The 18181-nt window shown below is 40.2% G+C and overlaps 1 protein-coding gene across 1 annotated transcript in view; it reads right to left on the reverse strand.

The window, feature by feature from the left end:
* Window positions 1-13586: 13586 nt before the first annotated feature.
* Window positions 13587-18181, reverse strand: part of LONRF1 (LON peptidase N-terminal domain and ring finger 1) — a 33557-nt gene continuing 28962 nt past the window's right edge. Inside the window, exons 11-12 of the mRNA XM_003902447.4 lie at window positions 17408-17560; window positions 13587-14949 (exon numbers count right to left, since the gene is read on the reverse strand). Of these exons, the coding sequence (XP_003902496.2) occupies window positions 14791-14949; window positions 17408-17560 (312 nt within the window). The 3' untranslated portion in view covers window positions 13587-14790. The remainder of the gene's footprint in view (window positions 14950-17407; window positions 17561-18181) is intronic.

Consider the following 18181-nt stretch of genomic DNA (forward strand, 5'->3'; position numbering starts at 1 on the left):
TGTTTGTAGATGTCCGGTTGTTCTAGGACCATTAGTTGAAAAAATGGTTCTTTCCTCCATTGTATGGACTGGGACCTTCATTGAAAATCAGTTGATCTTAATAGGAGGGCTTAATTCTGAACTCTTAGTTGTATTCCATTAACTTATATATCTATTCTTTTTTTTTTTTTTTAATCAAGAAGTGAGTCTTTCAACATTGTTCTTTTTTTATGATTATTTTTATATGTCCATTAATTTTAGGATCAGTTTGTTTCTGCAGAAAAGATAGAACTTTGATAGGGATGGCATTAAATCAGCAAATTAATAAGGGGAATATTGCATTATTAACAATATTAAGTCTTCCAACTCAAGGCAACCAGGCATCTTTCCATTTATTTAGTCTTAATTTACTTCAGTGTTTTGTAGTTTTTAGTTTAAAAGCCTTACATTTCTTTGGTTAAATTTATTCCTTTTGGCTATTACATTCTTTTTGATACTATTATACACAGAAGCTTTTATTAGTTTTTTGATTGCTTATTACTAGCGTATAGAAATACAACTGATTTTAGTATTTTGATCTTGTGTGTCTTGAAACCTTGTTGAACCTGTTTGTTAGCTCTAACAGTTTTCTTTCTGATTTTTTAAGGGTTTTCTGTATATAAGATCGTGTCATCATAAACACAGCTAATTCTACTTCTTTCTTTACAATCAGAATGCCTTTTATTTCTTTTTCTCATTAATTGCCCTAGCTAGAAACTCCAGTACAATGTTGAATATTTGCCAAGAGTGGACATCCTTTCCTTGTTCCTGAACTTAGGGGAAAGCCTTCAGTCTTTCATCATTTAATAAAATGTTACCTGTGGGATTTATAGATGAACTTTATCAAGTTAAGGAAGTTCTCTTCTATTTCTAGTTTTATAAGTGTTTTTATCCTGAAGGGGTGTTGGATTTTGTCAAATGCTTTTTATATCTTTATTAATAGAATTGTGTAGTTTTTAACCTTTATTATATTAATATGATGTACTACATTGACCAATTTTCATGTGTAAATACAAGCTTACTTTACTGGGATAAATCCCAGTTGGCCACAGTGAATAAGCCTTTTTTACATGATGCTGAACTCAGTTCACTAGTATTTTGTTGAGTATTATTTATAAGGAACATTGTTCTGTAGTTTTTCTTTTTTTGTGATATCTTCATTTCGTTTTAATGTCATGGAATAAAATTAATTTTTTTTTTTTTTTTGAGACAGAGTTTTGCTCTGTTGCCCAGGCTGGAGTACAGTGGCATGATCTCGGCTCACTGCAAGCTCCATCTCCCAGGTTCACACCATTCTCCTGCCTCAGCCTCCTGAGTAGCTGGGACTACAGGCGCCCTCCTCCATGCCCAGCTAATTTTTTTGTATTTTTAGTAGAGACGGGGTTTCACCGTGTTAACCAGGATGGTCTCAATCTCCTGACCTCGTGATCTGCCCACTTCAGCCTCCCAAAGTGCTGGGATTACAGGCGTGAGCCACTGCACCTGGCCAAAATTAATTTTTAAGAAACCTATGAAGCAGAGGAAAACAATACTATAATACTCTTGACATGAATTTAATAAGTAGTATTTGAAAAAATTTAAAGAACATTTTTAATCAGACATTAAAAATTCATGAGAGAAAAGGGCAAACCCAGGAATATGTGAAATCCAAGTTGACCTGAATTAGGATGTAAAGGAAAAGAAAATTATCTTAGAAATAAGGCCTTAATTCCATAATGCTCAAAGAAGAATAGATTTAAATGAAAGCATAATAAAAGACTTTGAGGAAAGGAATGAAAACAGCCTAGAGAATGAAACAAAATGAAAAGGTGTAAAGTGAGAGATATTTAAGATAGAGAAAGAAATTGAATAGAAGATAATAACTGAGAATAATTGAAAGGGTCCACCGTTTACCTAGGAAAATTGCACTGTAATGTTCAGCCTTGGGTCCTAACAAATTATTCAACTTGAAAGATTTTCTAAAATAGGACCTCTCAATAAACATCTAGATTGTTTAACAGAACAAAAATCAACTTGGCTTTAGACCTTCAGGAGCAACAGGTATGTATATCTCTATGTCTGCAGACATGTATGTGTATATGGTGCCTGTACTCTTAGTACTTAGGAAGTAGTCTCAACTCATGGTACCAATTGCATTCCTGTTTTCATTTGCATTGACTACCCGGTTTGGGGGTTCACTATTTGAATACAAGAGGTAATTCATGGGTCTATTCTAACTCTGCTGATGTGGAAATATTCTTGGAACTAAATAAATATTTTGCTTTCACTCTCTGGCTTGCAGAGGATTTTGTTTTCTTTTATTGTCCTTGCTTGAATGTATTTCAGCATGTTAAGCTGTTCAACAGTGATTTGCTCTGAATGTTGCTACATCATTCATCTCCATACTCAATTTGTTGCTGACAGTAAAATTCACCCCAGGAACCCAAACCAACATATATACACACTCCCTCCCTTTCTTCCTTTCTTCTTCCTTCCCTCTCTCCAACTCTCTCCCTCTCTTCTTCCTTCACTTCCCTTGCCTTTGGGAGGGTGTGATGGTTAATATTGTCAACTTGATTGAATTGAAGGATGCAAAGTATTGTTTCTGGGTGTGCCTGTGAGGTGTTGCCAAAGGAGATTAATATTTGAGTCAGTGGAATGGGAGAGGCAGACCCACCCTCAATCTGGGTGGGCACTAACTAACCAACTGCCAGCACAGCTGGAATAAAGCAGGCAGAAGAACGTGGAAGGACTAGACTGGCTGAATCTTCTGGCCTACATCTTTTTCCCATGCCAGATGCTTCTTGCCCTCAAACATCAGACATCAAGTTCTTCAGCTTTTGGACTCTTACACCTTTGGCCACAGACTGAAGACTGCACTGTCGACTTCCCTACTTTTGAGGTTTTAGGACTCAGACTGGCTTCCTTGCTTCTCAGCCTGCAGATGGCCTATTGTAGGACTTTACCTTGTGATCGTGTGAGTCGATACTCCTTAATAAACTCCCCTTCATACATACATCTATCCTGTTAGTTCTGTCCCTCTAGAGAACCCTGACTAATACAGAGGGCCTGACCTATCTTGCTTCCTTGCAATATCCTGACTAATTCCAGTGGCATTCGTTTATCATTAAATGAAGTAGATTAAGGTTTGGGAAGTATTCACTGAGGACTCGGCAATAAAGGCATTTTGAAGAACACAGAAGATATCATTATCAGGTACGTAAGCACGGGAGATTTTCCTGATTTGAATGTTATATATCATTCTGTTTTTGTTTCTTAAATTCTGACTTCTGCTCGTTAATACTACATGGAGGGATAAGAACACTGTATAAGAAATTTGGGTGAATAACACAAAACATGTAAGAATAAGTACAACATCTGATGAATACTATAATCAGGACAGGAAGCAAATGCTGGGAGGCAGAGTGGAGACCGATTTTGTGCTGCTTGAGAGGTTAGGTATTTATTTGACAGGGACGTGATTTTTTTAGTTCTTTCTTGGAGGATAAATAGAATTTCACTATTTAGAGAAAAGGAATGTGGCTTCTCAGGCAAGGAACCAGTGCAAAGAGGAACAGTGAGAAGTTCTTTAAGATTATGTTTTAGGGTAGTTGAGACAAAAATGGAATAAAAGGCTGGGAAGCACTGTAGGCTGAGGACACAGCCCAAAGTTAGACCTCATCCTTCCTTTAATAGGGACCATCACAGGGTGTTAAGCAGGAGGACAGGATTAGATCAGTGTTTTAGAGAGATTATTCCTGAGGTGGCAAAGAGGGTAGATGATGTGGCTGGAGAGACTGCCAGAATAATTCACGTAAGACAAGATAGTCTAAATACGTTGTCTTCAAACATTTTGCTCATAAATCCCTTAAACATTTTTTAAAAACTATGTTCCTTCTTGCATATCTTTAAGTTGAAGCATACATTTTTATCATAAGTTTAAATAATGGCAAAACGTTATTTTCAGTTTATCATAACAATTGATATTTTAAGATGAAACAGTATAAAACTATTTTAAATGTATCCAATAGAATAAATATGATAGCAATTATATTCTTACCCATGAAAAAATATACAATATCTTATTTAATCTTTATATCCTTTATTCCTTTCTATCCTTTAGCTTCTATTTCTATTCCACTTCTCTTCCAAAATGTTATGGTCATATATTTTACTTGAAAGTCTTTTATTGTTCATCATATATTTCTTTTCAACAAAAGTCTATATATACACACAAAATATGAAATTTTATTTCTTAGACAATAAAGCTCTAAGAGTGATAAATTTTCCTCTGGGTTGAGTTTTCATGGTAACTATTGATAACACATAAAGTTCTATAAACACACTACAAAGTTTGATAAATATTTATTAATTATTATTATTATTATTTGAGACAGAGTCTCACTCCATCACCCAGGCTGGAGTGCAGTGGCACAACCTTGGCTCACTGCAACCTCTGCCTCTCGAGTTCAAGCAATTCTCCTGCCTCAGTCTCCCGAGTAGCTGGGATTACAGGTATCCATCACTGCGCCCGACTGATTTTTGTGTTTTTGGGAGAGACAGGGTTTCACCATGTTGGCCAGGCTTGTCTTGAACTCCTGACCTCAAGTGATCTGCCCACTTCGGCCTCCGATTACAAGCGTGAGCCACCGCACCCAGCCAAATTTTGATAACTGAGACATAAAAAGTAAACAGTTATTAGTAGGGCATTTGCTAATGAAAGTGATGGAGGACTTTTTTCCAATTAGTTCATGTATCCCAGGATAAATATTGTTTATGTATTTACTGGATGATACAAGATTCATTAGCAACTTCATAATTATATTTCTTATTTATGTATTTTTTTTTTTTGAGAAGGAGTCTAGCTCTGTCGCCCAGGCTGGAGTACAGTGGCATGATCTCAGCTCACTGCAACCTCCGCCTCCTAGTTCAAGCAATTCTCCTGCCTCAGTCTCCAGAGTAGCTGGGATTATAGGTGCCTGCCACCACTCCTGGCTAATTTTTGTATTTTTAGTAGAGATGGGCTTTTGCCATGTTGGCCAGGCTGGTCTCAAACTCCTGATCTCAGGTGATCCGCCCACCTTGGCCTCCCAAAGTGCTGGGATTACAGGTGTGAGCCACCCTGCCTGGCTCATTTTTAAAGATTTAAGCATTAAGAATACTTATGAGTAGTTCAAGCATAAGCATATGGAAATGGAAGAAGTTTTGATATAGTAATGACAATAAACTCTTTGTACTCCTTCTGAGTTACATGCCAAAAATCACGGAGTTACATCACTAAGTATAATTTTTAATGACCCATAGATTGACAAGTCAGGCTTCTTTCAATTCTGGGGAAAGCACAGAATTAGAAATCACCTGATTTGCAAATAATTTTTAAAATCCAGTTATTAGAGTAATTCACTTTCTCAACACCAACATCAATATTTCAAATCGTTCCTTTATGTGATGGCTTGAAAGTTTCATAGGATTGCAAATAGATGGGATATATACAGTGCCTTTGAAAGAAGACCTGTTTTAAGAGGGAACGTGAGCTTGGGTACCTCTCCTCTCACCACAGGTTATTTCTCAAGCAGACCAATTTTAGGAGACAGTACATACAGAAATTAAATGTGGAAATGGATTTCCTTAAAACTCGACACGTCCACCTATCCCTCAGAAAGCTTGGAATGTTTCCAGGGCACACCTGTCCCATTGGTAGATCATCCATCTACCTTAAGACTAGGAAATAGATAATGGAGAGCAAATGGCAGGGTCAAGAGATTTAGGAAGAAAATTGACCTGATGGTGAAGAAATGAGAGAAAATGGTGAAATGTAACGACAGAGTTTCTAGGTGGTTGGGGATATCATTGATCCAGGAAAGTGAACATGTTTTCAGCCCATGTGTTTTTAGCTACGTTAAGTTTAAGGGATGTGTGAAACGTTCAGCTGGATCTATTCAGAGGTAATATACATGTGTGGCTCTGGTCTTCAGGGGAAAGATCTGAGTTGGAATTATAGATTTGGAAATCCTCATTGTTTAGATTATTATGGAAGGCACAGATGTACTTATCTTCTTAATGAGAACATTCAAAGTTGGAAGAGTTTTGCAAACATTTTCCCTACCCCTAGAAAGTAAACACTTTGAGAATCTGGTTCTAATTTATACCTTTAATTTTCCCAGGGATCCCAGTACAGGGTTTGGGCAATGTGAATGAGTAAATATCTCTTGCATAACTAGGAAAGCAGAGTGGGTGACTACAGCTAAGCCTTATGCAAGCATCTGGAATCCACAGATTCCTTCCTTAGGCTCCATGCAGACCTGGATAAAATTCTTTTTTGGGGGGGATGGAGTTTGGCGCTTTTTGCCCAGGCTGGAGTGCAATGGCACGATCTCGGCTCACTGCAGCCTCCGCCTCCCGGGTTCAGCAATTCTCCTGCCTCAGCCTCCCGAGTAGCTGGAATTACAGGTGCCTACCACCATGCCCGGCTAATTCTGTATTTTTAGTAGAGACGGGGTTTCACCATGTTGGCCAGGTTGGTCTGAAACTCCTGACCTCAGGTGATCCGCCCGCCTCGGCCTCCCAAAGTGCTGGGATTACAGGCATGAGCCACCGCGCCTGGCCAGATGAAATTCTTGATAGCTGATAGCAGCCGATGGCTTCTGGAACCAAGGGAAAGTATAGTAATACATTCAGCTTTGTATTCTAACTCTGATTGAGGAAGGCGGTAGTTGTTACTTTACATCCAGAATAGAGATTTCTAAGACAGCAGAAGTTACATAAATGGAAAGTAAGCCTGAATTCAAGCCTCAAATTTCTCCACTTCTCTTAGTTCAACTCATGGACAAAGCTTTAATCATTGCCACATTAAATAATTTAAAGAATTGCAGCAAATCCCTGAAAGCAATGACAATTCCCACATTTGTCTTACAAATAAGAATTTTGACTACACTATGTAATAACGATTGCATTTTCCCTAGCTTGCTTCTTTCAGGACAAATCAAAGATTTACCCAATGAATGGCAAATCAAATGGCTAAAGAGAATAGAGTGTCACTCGGCAATGTCACGTCTAATTTTCTTTTCTTTTCTTTTTTAATGTAGAGGTTTTTAAAAATTCCAGATTGTATAGCATAGAACTTTCTCTACTTTTAAGCACCTCTGTATCCTTGCCCTTCCTAAGTACACTTGCTTAATGATTCCATAGGAGTCCACTTTAAGAGGTTCATTGTTACAGATTTAGTCATAGTAGTAATGGCCATTTCTCATTTGCGTATCTACTAATCTGTTGCATATTTTATATACATTGTCTCTAATCTTCATTTTGAAGAAGACGAAACTGAGGTTCATATGTATGAAAACTTACCCAAGCCCTAACAGCTAGTTAGGAAGGGAGCCAGGATTTAAACTTTATTCTTTTACTATCCCTACTGACGCTTAAAGTCACTGAAAATATAGTATAGGTACTTGGAGAAAGAACACACTGAAGTCTATGACGGTAGTTTGTAAAACTGCCAGCCTTATGAAGTCAGTTTTTTAATTTTTTACATCATACCAATTATATAAAACAATGTTAACTTTAAGAATATTCTGATTCCTATGGTTTAATATTCTTGTTTTAATAGGTTTTCGTATTGACTTTTCTTTGTGGTTCCATTATTAGACAGGGAAAGGACAATAGCAAAAACTGAGGGTATTTTTAAAGGCATGTACCGACTTAACCATTCTTTACTGTTTTACTGTTTCCAGTTTTAGAACTTCAAGTTTTCATGAACCTCAAATATAACAGAATCTATCCATGTAACCTTACTGTTCATAAAGGCACAATTATGCAGTCACAATCTCAGATGCTAAGACCCAAGTGTAGTGTGGTTATAGATTGAGCAGATTAGCCCTAGATGGCTAGCTTTCCCTACAGGAAAACAGATGATTTCTACAGAAAAACACAATACTTGTTAATCTTACTGATTTCATTTTTGCATATTATCTTCCAATCTTTAACTATATACATACAATCACAGTATAACCACGATTTTGAATTGTATGTTTTCATACATTAGTCTCTCTTATTTTTAATGACTGCACAATACTCATTTGAGTTTCTTCTATTTGTTACCTATGGTGGGCATTAGATTTTTCCAAGTTTTTGCTTTCTAGAGACATTGTAAAGAATATCATCATGCATGTGGATCTTTAAAAAAATATTTCCCTAAGGTAATTCCTCCAATAGCGAATTGAGTTAGAGTATGAATAGTTTAATGATCCTTGATTTATATTTGGAAGTATTCCTTCTAAAAAGATAATCAATTTATACTGTTACTAAAAATATAGGGCTAACCCTGACTTGAGCAACTTACAATGTTGGTGACGTGCTTAAAAACATGTTCTAATCCCACAGCCGTGAAAGGCACCCCTCATATGTAAAGGCTGCTGTCAGGGAATCATCAATCTTCCAGACCCTTCACTCATTGACTTTCTTAGATGGTTTTAAACTTGATGTCAAAATAAGGTGAAGCCAGACTGCATAGGTTCAAAGTCAGTTCTGCCATCTGTCAGCTGTGTGATCCTTTGACAAATTATTGAATGGCTTTGCATTTCCGTTTCCTCATCGGTGTAAGCAGAGTACCTGCCTCACAGGGTTTTCCTGAGGGTTAAATGCATACCTACCACATTTTGAAATTAAGCATATGTTCTTTTGAAATGAAGCCTGTATCTTTTTTCAATATCCTAAATTGTGAACAACAGCAACAACTTTCAGGATAGATTGAATTTTGGTGAACAGCACAAAGCTGTTTGGAGGCAGGTCTACAACAGAGTTCATTTACGAAGCTGGGTCATAAATATCTCATCTATCAAATATGTTTAACCTTTTTAAAATGCTGGCATTTAAGCATTAGCTTGGGAAGAAAATTTACATCTTTGGATTCATATTCTCGAGCCGTCGTTTCATGGCTGATCAATGCCAAACTGAGTTACTGCTATTTTATTTGTCCCCAGTCTGTGTAAGTTTGCCTTATTGTTTCCCCTTTAAATGGATGGATGAGCTTGATCCCAAAGTAAGTAAGGAGAATATTTTATTAGTCTTGAGCTCTGAGAAAATTAGCTTGTATTATTTACTTGTCTTCTACTCTCCTTAAGAAACTTCTATTAGACAGATGCTAAAACTTTGTATCTATCCTCCATGTCTCAGTTTTTCTCTCATACTTTGAGTTTTTTGCTCTGTCTGCATTGTGTCCTATAAAGGAACCAAACTTAACCCTCCACCTCATTAATTCATTTTGTATCTGCATTCATTCTCCTATTGAGCTCATCTATCACGTTTATTTTCATGATTCATTCATTGACTCAGCAAACTTTATCAAATGCTTCCGTGGTGGCAGGGGTTGTCTGAGGAACATTTTTTTAGATTCCCAGATCTTCTGGGGGATTGTAACATCCTCAAATCTAAGCTTATTTTGTTGTCTTATTTAGGGTGCTGATGTTCCTCAAATTTCTCGGATTCGATTCACTACTTTGTCATTTGAGAATGCCTCTGTCCTCTAGGATCATCCACGTGGGATCAGTTCAGTCAAAGGTAGCCCATGTTGATCCTGTGGAACGCTGGCTCGTGCTGCCACATGAGGGAGGCCAGGAGCCCGCTCTCTGTGCAAAAGGGCCCCTCATCTCATTGGGGAGCTGTAGCTACTGAAGGTTTTGTGGGTATTCTCTGGCCCAAGGCCCACAGTCAGGGCTCTGGCCTGAGAACCACTGCTGCTGCCACCTCCTGCTCAGCCGAAGTGGGAGAGATGGTCACATGATCCAGCTGTTTCAAGCGCAGCCTCCACAAGGGCATTTTCCAAGACCCGCTCCTGGTTTGCGGCTTCCCTGTGGTTACTCCCATTTGACCTACACTGCTCATTTCTGCAAAGCCATGCTTTCCTCAGGTCTTATTCATCAGATCCTGTTTCTATCTTTCAGAAACCCCTCAAAAGCATTGGTCAATTGATGAGATTTTGGTTGCACAATGCCATTATTTCATTTTTTTGTCTTTTTTTTTTTTTTTTTTCCTTTTTGGTGAGGGATGTTTGGGGAGGAAGAGAAGACAATGACATTTGCTCAGTCTAACCATCTTTATCCCATCTCCCTTCTTAAATGGCATTTACTTCATTTCTGTTCAGTGGTCAGCCTAGGTCTTGGAGCTTAAATCTGTCTAAACTGCCAGATACCAGTAATAATAGTCAGAAGACTGTTCATGTATTTAATTCTACCTTATTTCATGTATTTATCTCCCTTAAGTGTCATAAGTGAAGTACAAGGAAAGTGCTCTCAAGTTCTGAGTTCTCCTAGTTGAGTGAAGGCATCTGAGTTACACCTGGAAAAAAAGGAAGAATTTGACATGTAGTACAGGCATATAAGAAGATAGCAACTAGGCCGGGCACAGTGGCTCACGCCTGTAATCCCAGCACTTTGAGGCCGAGGTGGGTGGATCACCTGAGGTCAGGAGTTCGAGACCAGCCTGGCCAACATGGTGAAACCCTGTCTCTACTAAAAATACAAAAATTAGCCAGGCGTGGTGGCAGGTGCCTGTAATCCCAGCTACTTGGGAGGCTGAGGCAGGAGAATTGCTTGAACCCAGGAGGCGGAGGTTACAGTGAGCCGAGATCATGACACTGCATTCCAGCCTGGGCGACAGAGCGAGACTCCGTCTCAAAAAAAAAAAACAAAACAAAAAAACCAAAAAAAAGATAGCAACTAGTTTGGTTTGATGACAGACTAATTGATGACAGAACTTTTAGATACTTAAAGCAATAAGGAAAAAATATTTGCCAATTTTTTTAAAAAAGCTGTGTGAAAGATGCAATAGAAAAAAATTTCAAAAACTTAAAAAGTTATAAACAATAATCAGATCATTTCACAAAAGTAATCAAGTGATAAGGCTAATATATTTCCATTAGTGTGTGCATAAACATATACAAACATATACATGTGTATATATACATGTATATACACACACACTAATGGAAATATGTTGGCCTATATACATATATATACGTAGTGTGGGTGTGTATATATGTAAATTCTTCATTTATATTACTGTCATTTTTTTAAGCAAGCATCTGTTTTTATTACAAGAAAATTTAATCTAATACCTTAGAAACTATTGATAAGGTGCTTTCGATGGAATGGCCCACTCTTTAGATGTTTTCTGCAGAACCATTGAATAGATTCTCAATCTCAATTGGCATAATTGTGACAGGGTTGATCCTCTAGGGAGTCATTTCTGAATATATAATTTTATTTTAAAAATTCAATATTAAAAGATGATTTATGGCTGGGCATGGTGGTGCATGTCCGTAATCCCAGTGCTTTGGGAGGCTGAGGCAGGAGGATTGCTTGAGCCCAGGAGTTCGAGACCAGCCTAAGCAATATAGCAAGACCTCATCTGTACAACAAAAAAATTTAATTAGCCATACACCTGTAGTCCCAGATACTCTGGAGGCTGAGGCAGGAGTGATGGCAGCAGTGACCTGTCTGAAGCATCACGCTCCGTGGAGCCAGTAGGGGTGGGAACAGGTGGGAGCCCCACCCCCTACTGAGTTGGCAGGGCAGGAGCCCCACACCCTTGGGCGCAGTTGCAGCCACCCAGCTATGGCTCCAGACATGGGCATCCCTGCACTCCTGGAAGCCCCTCTGCCACCACAGGCTCAGAAGTGCCTGCTCCTGCTTCTCCCCACTCCTGGCACCTGCTCCAATTCTGGAGCAAAGTTGAGGCTGAACCCAGGTGCTATCTCAACCTGGCTGGGTGTCTGTGTGCAAGGTGGTGCTGACACACTAGTCCCACCACCTTGGCCCCCTTTGAATTCTGGGCACCAACAAGCAGGGGAGGGAGGCCGAGGGGGCACTGAGAGCAGGTTGGCACAAGCCTGCAGGTGCCCCTTGGTAGGAACAGCCTGGTTGCTGCGGATGGCATGTTGATGGTGGCAGGATGGAAAAGGGTGGGTCCTGGTGAAACCTAACCTTCAAGCCAGGGATGGCCTGAAGCCTGGGGCCTGAGCTCCAAGTTCCAGGTGGAGTCCACTGTCTGGAGTGAGAACGTAAGGTGCTTTTTTCCCCCAACCCACCCATGGCTGCCCATGGACCAATCAGCACACACTTCCGCTTCTGAGCCCATAAAAACCCTAGACTCAGTCTCAAAACAGACCCTCAGGACTACCAGCTGCAGGAAGAAGTTACCCACTGCGGGCCTCCTTGACTCTTCTGGAAGACCTGCCTGTGGAAAGGAGCTACCTACTTCGGGTCTCTTCCTTGCTGAGAACTGGACACTCTTTGGGATGACCTGCCTGTGGAAAGGAGCTACCTACTTTGGGTCTCTTCTCTCCTGAGAACTGGACTCTCTTTGGGATGACCTGCCTATGGAAAAGAGCTACCTAATGAGGGTCTTCTCTCCACTGAAAGCTGGACACTCATCAGGATGACCTGCCTGCAGAAGGGAGCTACCCACTTTGGGTCTCCTGAGAGCTGTTCTATCACTCAATGAAGCTCCTCTCTGCCTTGCTCCCCCTCCAGTTGTCTGTGCACCTCATTCTTCCTGGATGCAGGGCAAGAACTCAGGACCTGCTAAATGGTGAAACTGAAAGAACTGTAACACAAACAGGGCTGAAACACGCACCCCCCTCGCCCCACCACTCACCACATTGTGGGTGACGAGAAGAGCTGCAGCTATTTGGGGAGTCCAGACCTAAGGGGTCCCTAAGCCAGGGCTGTGACACCCTCTTTGGAGCTCTGTGGTTGCTGGCATCTCCCAAGTTTCCGGGTGCCAGAGTGTTCCCCTTATCCGGATGTGGGTGCCTGCAGTGGAAGCCACATGTGGTACATCTGGTCCAGCTGCAGCCTCGCATGAAGCTGCCTGCACCAACACAGCACCTGGTGTGCCTGGCTGTGTGCAGTGTCTGGACCCTGCATGCACTTGCCCACACACCCCTCGCTGCTCCGTGCCTGGCTCGCTCTTGGCAGGTGTGGGATCTAGACTGGAAGCAAAAGCCAAGCACAGCCTGCCAGGCTGAGTGGCCAGAACAAGCCCAGTGGGCATGAGCAATACTCAGACAGAAGGCACCACCGGCCACAGATGTTTCTGGCTGGCAAAGTGACACCCCAAGGATCCTGTGACAGGAAGATCACTTGATCCCAGGAGTTTGAGGCTGCAGCAAGTTATGACTGTGCTACTGCATTCCAGCCTTGGCAATAGAGCAAGATCTTGTCTCAAAAAAAAAAAAAAAAAAAAAATGACTGACATTTGCAAAATCCTAGCTGAGGAACTGGGGGCAGAAACGGTCAAGTCTGTGTCACCAAGAGAAGTCTCAAATGGTGAGGCATAAAAGTAAGAATTTTAGCCTTACCCTAAAGGGACATGGATTTTTAAAAGGTTGAAAAATAGTGCTTTAGGGATGGTTCTAGGGCCTAAATCCTCAATAAATTGCTTTTTTTCTCAAAAATTAAAAATGACCAAAGTTTTTGGAAACCACAGCATATATCTAATGCCACCAAACCATAAGCAAAACTCATCTGTTCTTTAACATATGCAGTTTGGTTCTTCTACTGACTTTTAATAACACTGACCTACAATTTAAGAAAAAGTATTAGGAATTTAGCTTTTATTCAAAATTAAATAAGCAAAAGCAAAAATTTTAAGAAATTTTTACAAATTACTTACATAAAAGAAAGTTAATAAGGACAGTCACAAATTTGCAACAGATAATTACAAAAGTTTCTAGGGCAGCATGAATATAAACCATGTCGCAGCATGGTCATCTAACTGTGATATGAATAAGGCATAACTAACATTTGCACCGAGACCAGAATTAAAAACAAAAACAAACTTTAAAAGCTTAGTTCTATATTAAACTTCTTCTCTTCTCCCAGATCCTTAATGGGTTTATACTATGCATTTTTTTTTAAAACACATCATGTCAAACTATAAATTACATAAATGGGCAGTTAATGTGAAAAGCCCCCTAAAATGTACAAACTAACTGGTACTGAATTGAGTTCTCCATTTACCTTTATGTACAATTAAATGTAAACCATATTTTCACAGTTTTGAGTGTTTTATGAATAGATGCACAGTACCATGTCAGGTTTACAATTGTTCCTGAAAACTGGCTCTAGGTTCTGCATCCAATGCCTGTCGGCCACTGTGATGCAAGTATTTACATAAATAAGAAACTGTGTCATAGTCAATGGTCAAGACAGTTCAGCAAGAGCAGTATTTCCAACAAAGAATGATCCTCAACACGATATTTTACATATTTGTGCAAATATAAGCATTAGGACAGATATATCTGAGGCAAATTCAATTTCCAAAAACTTGTATCGCTACTCTTGTAAACTTGGGCAACAAATGACCCTCAGCAAGTTCTGCTCTCTATGGCTTTTTTGTTTGTTTTAAAATTTTAAAGCCAGAGAAAATGCACACACACTACCCAACCCCCACAAGCACGCACGCACACATGCACGCGCACACACACACGCACGCACACACACACACGCACACTCTCTCACAGAGTTCTTATTTCATTTTAGAGTATGGTACATAGTGCAACTTCACAATGTAGAGGTTTAACACACATTCACTGCGTGTTTTTCTGTGCAAGTTCTTAGTGGTCTAAATCCTAGTCGAAGGTATTCATTTGCAGAACCACATGATTCAGGAGGTTGAAGGAAAAAGAAAAGTTTCATTACATTTCTGAAACCAGCACTAGATGTGCAAAGGCAGCGGACAATCTGGCCATTGATGCAGCCAGATTAGGGTAACTTTAAAGGGAGATCCAAGCAGTTACTTAGATTGGTCTCTAGAAAAATAGGTCAGTATATGCTGTATCTTTGTCAACCGTTCTTTCAAAGACTTCATTGACAAAACCGACAGCTGGTATCGTGGATCTACAGGGAGAACTGCAAGAAGCCACCAACACCATGCGGGTCCATTAGGGGTTGCCTAAAAACAATGGACAGTTCATAGCGTTAATAAAACAAGGATTTATGTAACAACAACAGTAGCAAACTACCGAAAAACTACTATTTATTGAACACTTACTGTGCACCAGGTGCTATCTCCAATGTCCTTAACAATTATGCACAGTATAAAATGGGGGAAATTGAAGCTCAGCAATGTAATGTAAATTGTCCAAGATCTCTTGACTAACATGTGGCAGAGCCGAGATTCAAATCTAGACCTGACTCGCCACAGTCAACAAGCGCTCTTTCCTCCTATTGCACTGCCTGAAACCAAGGCTTCTCCACCCCAGGCTACCGACACTTTGAGCCAGATAATTCTTTGTTGTGTGTGGCTGTCCTATGCACTAGAGTACATTCAGCAGCATCTCTGATCTCTATCCACCAGATGCCAGTAGCACCTTCCCACCCAGCTGTGACAGCCCAAAATGTCTCCAGATAATGCCAAATATCCTGTGGGGGCAACATGCCCCTAGTTGACAGCCACTTTTTTGAGCTATATATTTAAAGCATTAAGAAATGTTAATTGAGATTTAAAATTTCCTCAAAGTATGAGGGAACCCTTGGAAAGATAGAAGGAAAAGGCCCCAGCTTCCATTTTTGTTCAAAAAAGAAACATATCTCCAGTAAAAAGGTCCCAGTGATGTTGTAAGGGCTACTAGCTATTGAAAAAACTAGAAATTTCCATAAAACGATTTGTAAGTCACGTTCAGTGAACCTTGAACTGCTATTTTATCGGACTTAAAATATAAAGCTTCAGAATGACAAAAGGAGCTTTGGCATCAGTGCTGATCTCAGTAGGCCCCTCTAGATTCAGATTCGGTTTCTCTATCTGTGTATTGTCTGCTGTCAGCTAGGCATTGCTACCTCCTCAGCTGCATTCCACAGACGTCAGAACCTGTCTCCCAGAATCCCCTCTGCCATAGGGTTCCAGGTTAGAGTTGGCCGATGAAAGGCACTCTTGTGGGGCGTGGAAGCTGGAAGAGAAGTCATTATCCTCTGAAGATTGTTGCAAAGTGTGGGCAGGAACTTTCCAGAGAGCTCCTGGAAACCCCTTCCTCCACTGCTGTAGACTGAGATAGTGGTGGGGACTCGCTGGGATTACTAAGAATTATAGCCACTTCCCCGCTAGTTCTTCAGAAGCACCCTGTTGGCTGTTTCTGATGCAGGATCTCTGCTGGCAGATTCCCTTACTTCTGTAGGTGACACCCTGACCTTCACTCCACAGCTCTCCTAACCACTATTATCAAGTCTACATTCTGCATTAAACCCTTCATTCCAGAAAGATGAAGAGTGGTTGCTTTTGCTTTCCTGCCCGAATCCTAACTCACACAACATCGCTATCAGAAAGCAGTGATAGAGGACAGGGTAATCAAAGGCAAGGGTGGTGAAGGTGACGGGAAAGTTATGTTGAATTTTTCTATAAGCTGTTTTGTTATTTAAAATTTCTTATTCAATGTTGTTCTTATCAAAGCCTATTTCTATAATGTTTAATCAGGTTCAAGTAATCAGTTAAAACAAATAGATGGCAACTGATAATATGCTAAACAGAATGAATACTAAATTTGGAGATGACCTAATGTTGGTGTTTCAAGTTGAGGTGAAGGATTCACTTGGGATTCAGACAGACATAGACCAACCCTTGAAAACGGGAATGAGGCAATGTGCATTACAATGAGATCTATTATCTCTCCATCTTCACATATTTACTGACAGCCATTCCTTTGTAAAGTCTATCACCTTCTGATCAAAAACGTTTAATTCAATTCAAAATGCTTATGCCTAAAACGAAGTGCTTTAGTGAGTCTATGATCAGATTTTCCAGGAACCAGACCCTTCTTTTATGCCTCCTGCAGTTTTGCTTGCACAGAAAGTGCCAGATACACATTCATTAGACTAAGCTTAAGTGTAAACCCTAAGTACCAGCAAGATTAAAAGAGTAAGTTTCATGAGGAGTGAGGTATTAAACACGAAGAGACAAAAATGAAGTGGTAGGGTCAAATGTTGGGAGATACAAAGAAAGGTGAGAAAAGATGCTTTAAATGTATAGAAAATGCTAAGTCTCGCTGCTGTCGAAGAATAAGAACAGGCAATGGGCTTGAAGGCATGGTTAGTTGTCTCACAGTCACAGTTTCTAGATAGTAACATCCGATTTTTAATTTCCTACCCCTCCTAAAAATCCTAAGGCCTTGCTCCCTCTCTGGCACTCCCTGCTACAGGCATCTCAGCTGACACCTATTTCCAGCCTCTACCTGTACAGAATGTAGTGGATACCACTGCTCTAGAACACTCATGATTCTAAACCAGGTGGGGCCGGTGCGGGGGAGGGGGTAGTCAAAGAAAATGTAGTGCAGAAAGGACAGTGAAAAAACAAATGTAGAAGTTTGCAAATTTGGGTTTACAAAAAAGTGACTTTTGTTAGAAGAGAAAAGCCACCATACCTGAAGGTTTTCCTCCCTCTCGGGCATTGATCCAAAGTGCTGAAGAATTTGGCTTCGAAATCTGTCTCTTAAATTCTGAAACCAGCTGCAGGCTTGAGAGTAAACCAAATCATGAAGCTCTCTGAGATTCTTAATCTCATCTTCATCCTCAACCTAGAAATACAATAGTCAGTAAGACTTCTGTGTCTAATCCCCCATCCATATGCCAACCGACACAAATGGAAAAAGGCATCAGAAGAACAGGGCAATATCTGTTTCAGTGCTGACCTCCCAGAGAGTATTATTCCTATGCTATACTACATATTTCTGTCTCATATGGGGCTGACCAGACTAAAGACAGACAGCAAGGCCTGACCTATGCCTAACCTTGCTGACTTAGCAGTGCAACATTGCAGAACCCTACCAAGAGCCCCCAAGTGGGAGGAGTAAGATGGAGAGTGCGTTTTGGTTCAAAGGTCTACACTAATTTGGAATTCCTTTTGTCTTTATGGATCAATGGCTTTTGAAAGCAGTGGCACAAAAAAGTGGATGATAGTTGCTACAAAAAAGAAAAGATGAGTGGTTAGGGTATAGATGACATGACAGAAAGTAGTAACAGGAGGAGTCCACGCACAGTTACATCTTTTGCTAGGGAACTGGGTCAAAACACAAACACAAACAAAAAGCTATAACAAATAAGTTAGCATATAAAGCCAGTATGTCAGAGAGTCAGTTACACAATGATGAACTTCTGCTGGAAAGGCCCAAGGCTATGGCTACCTCTGGAACCCCTCA

Source organism: Papio anubis, chromosome 8 (assembly GCF_008728515.1).
Source record: "Papio anubis isolate 15944 chromosome 8, Panubis1.0, whole genome shotgun sequence".
Taxonomy (NCBI): domain Eukaryota; kingdom Metazoa; phylum Chordata; class Mammalia; order Primates; family Cercopithecidae; genus Papio; species Papio anubis.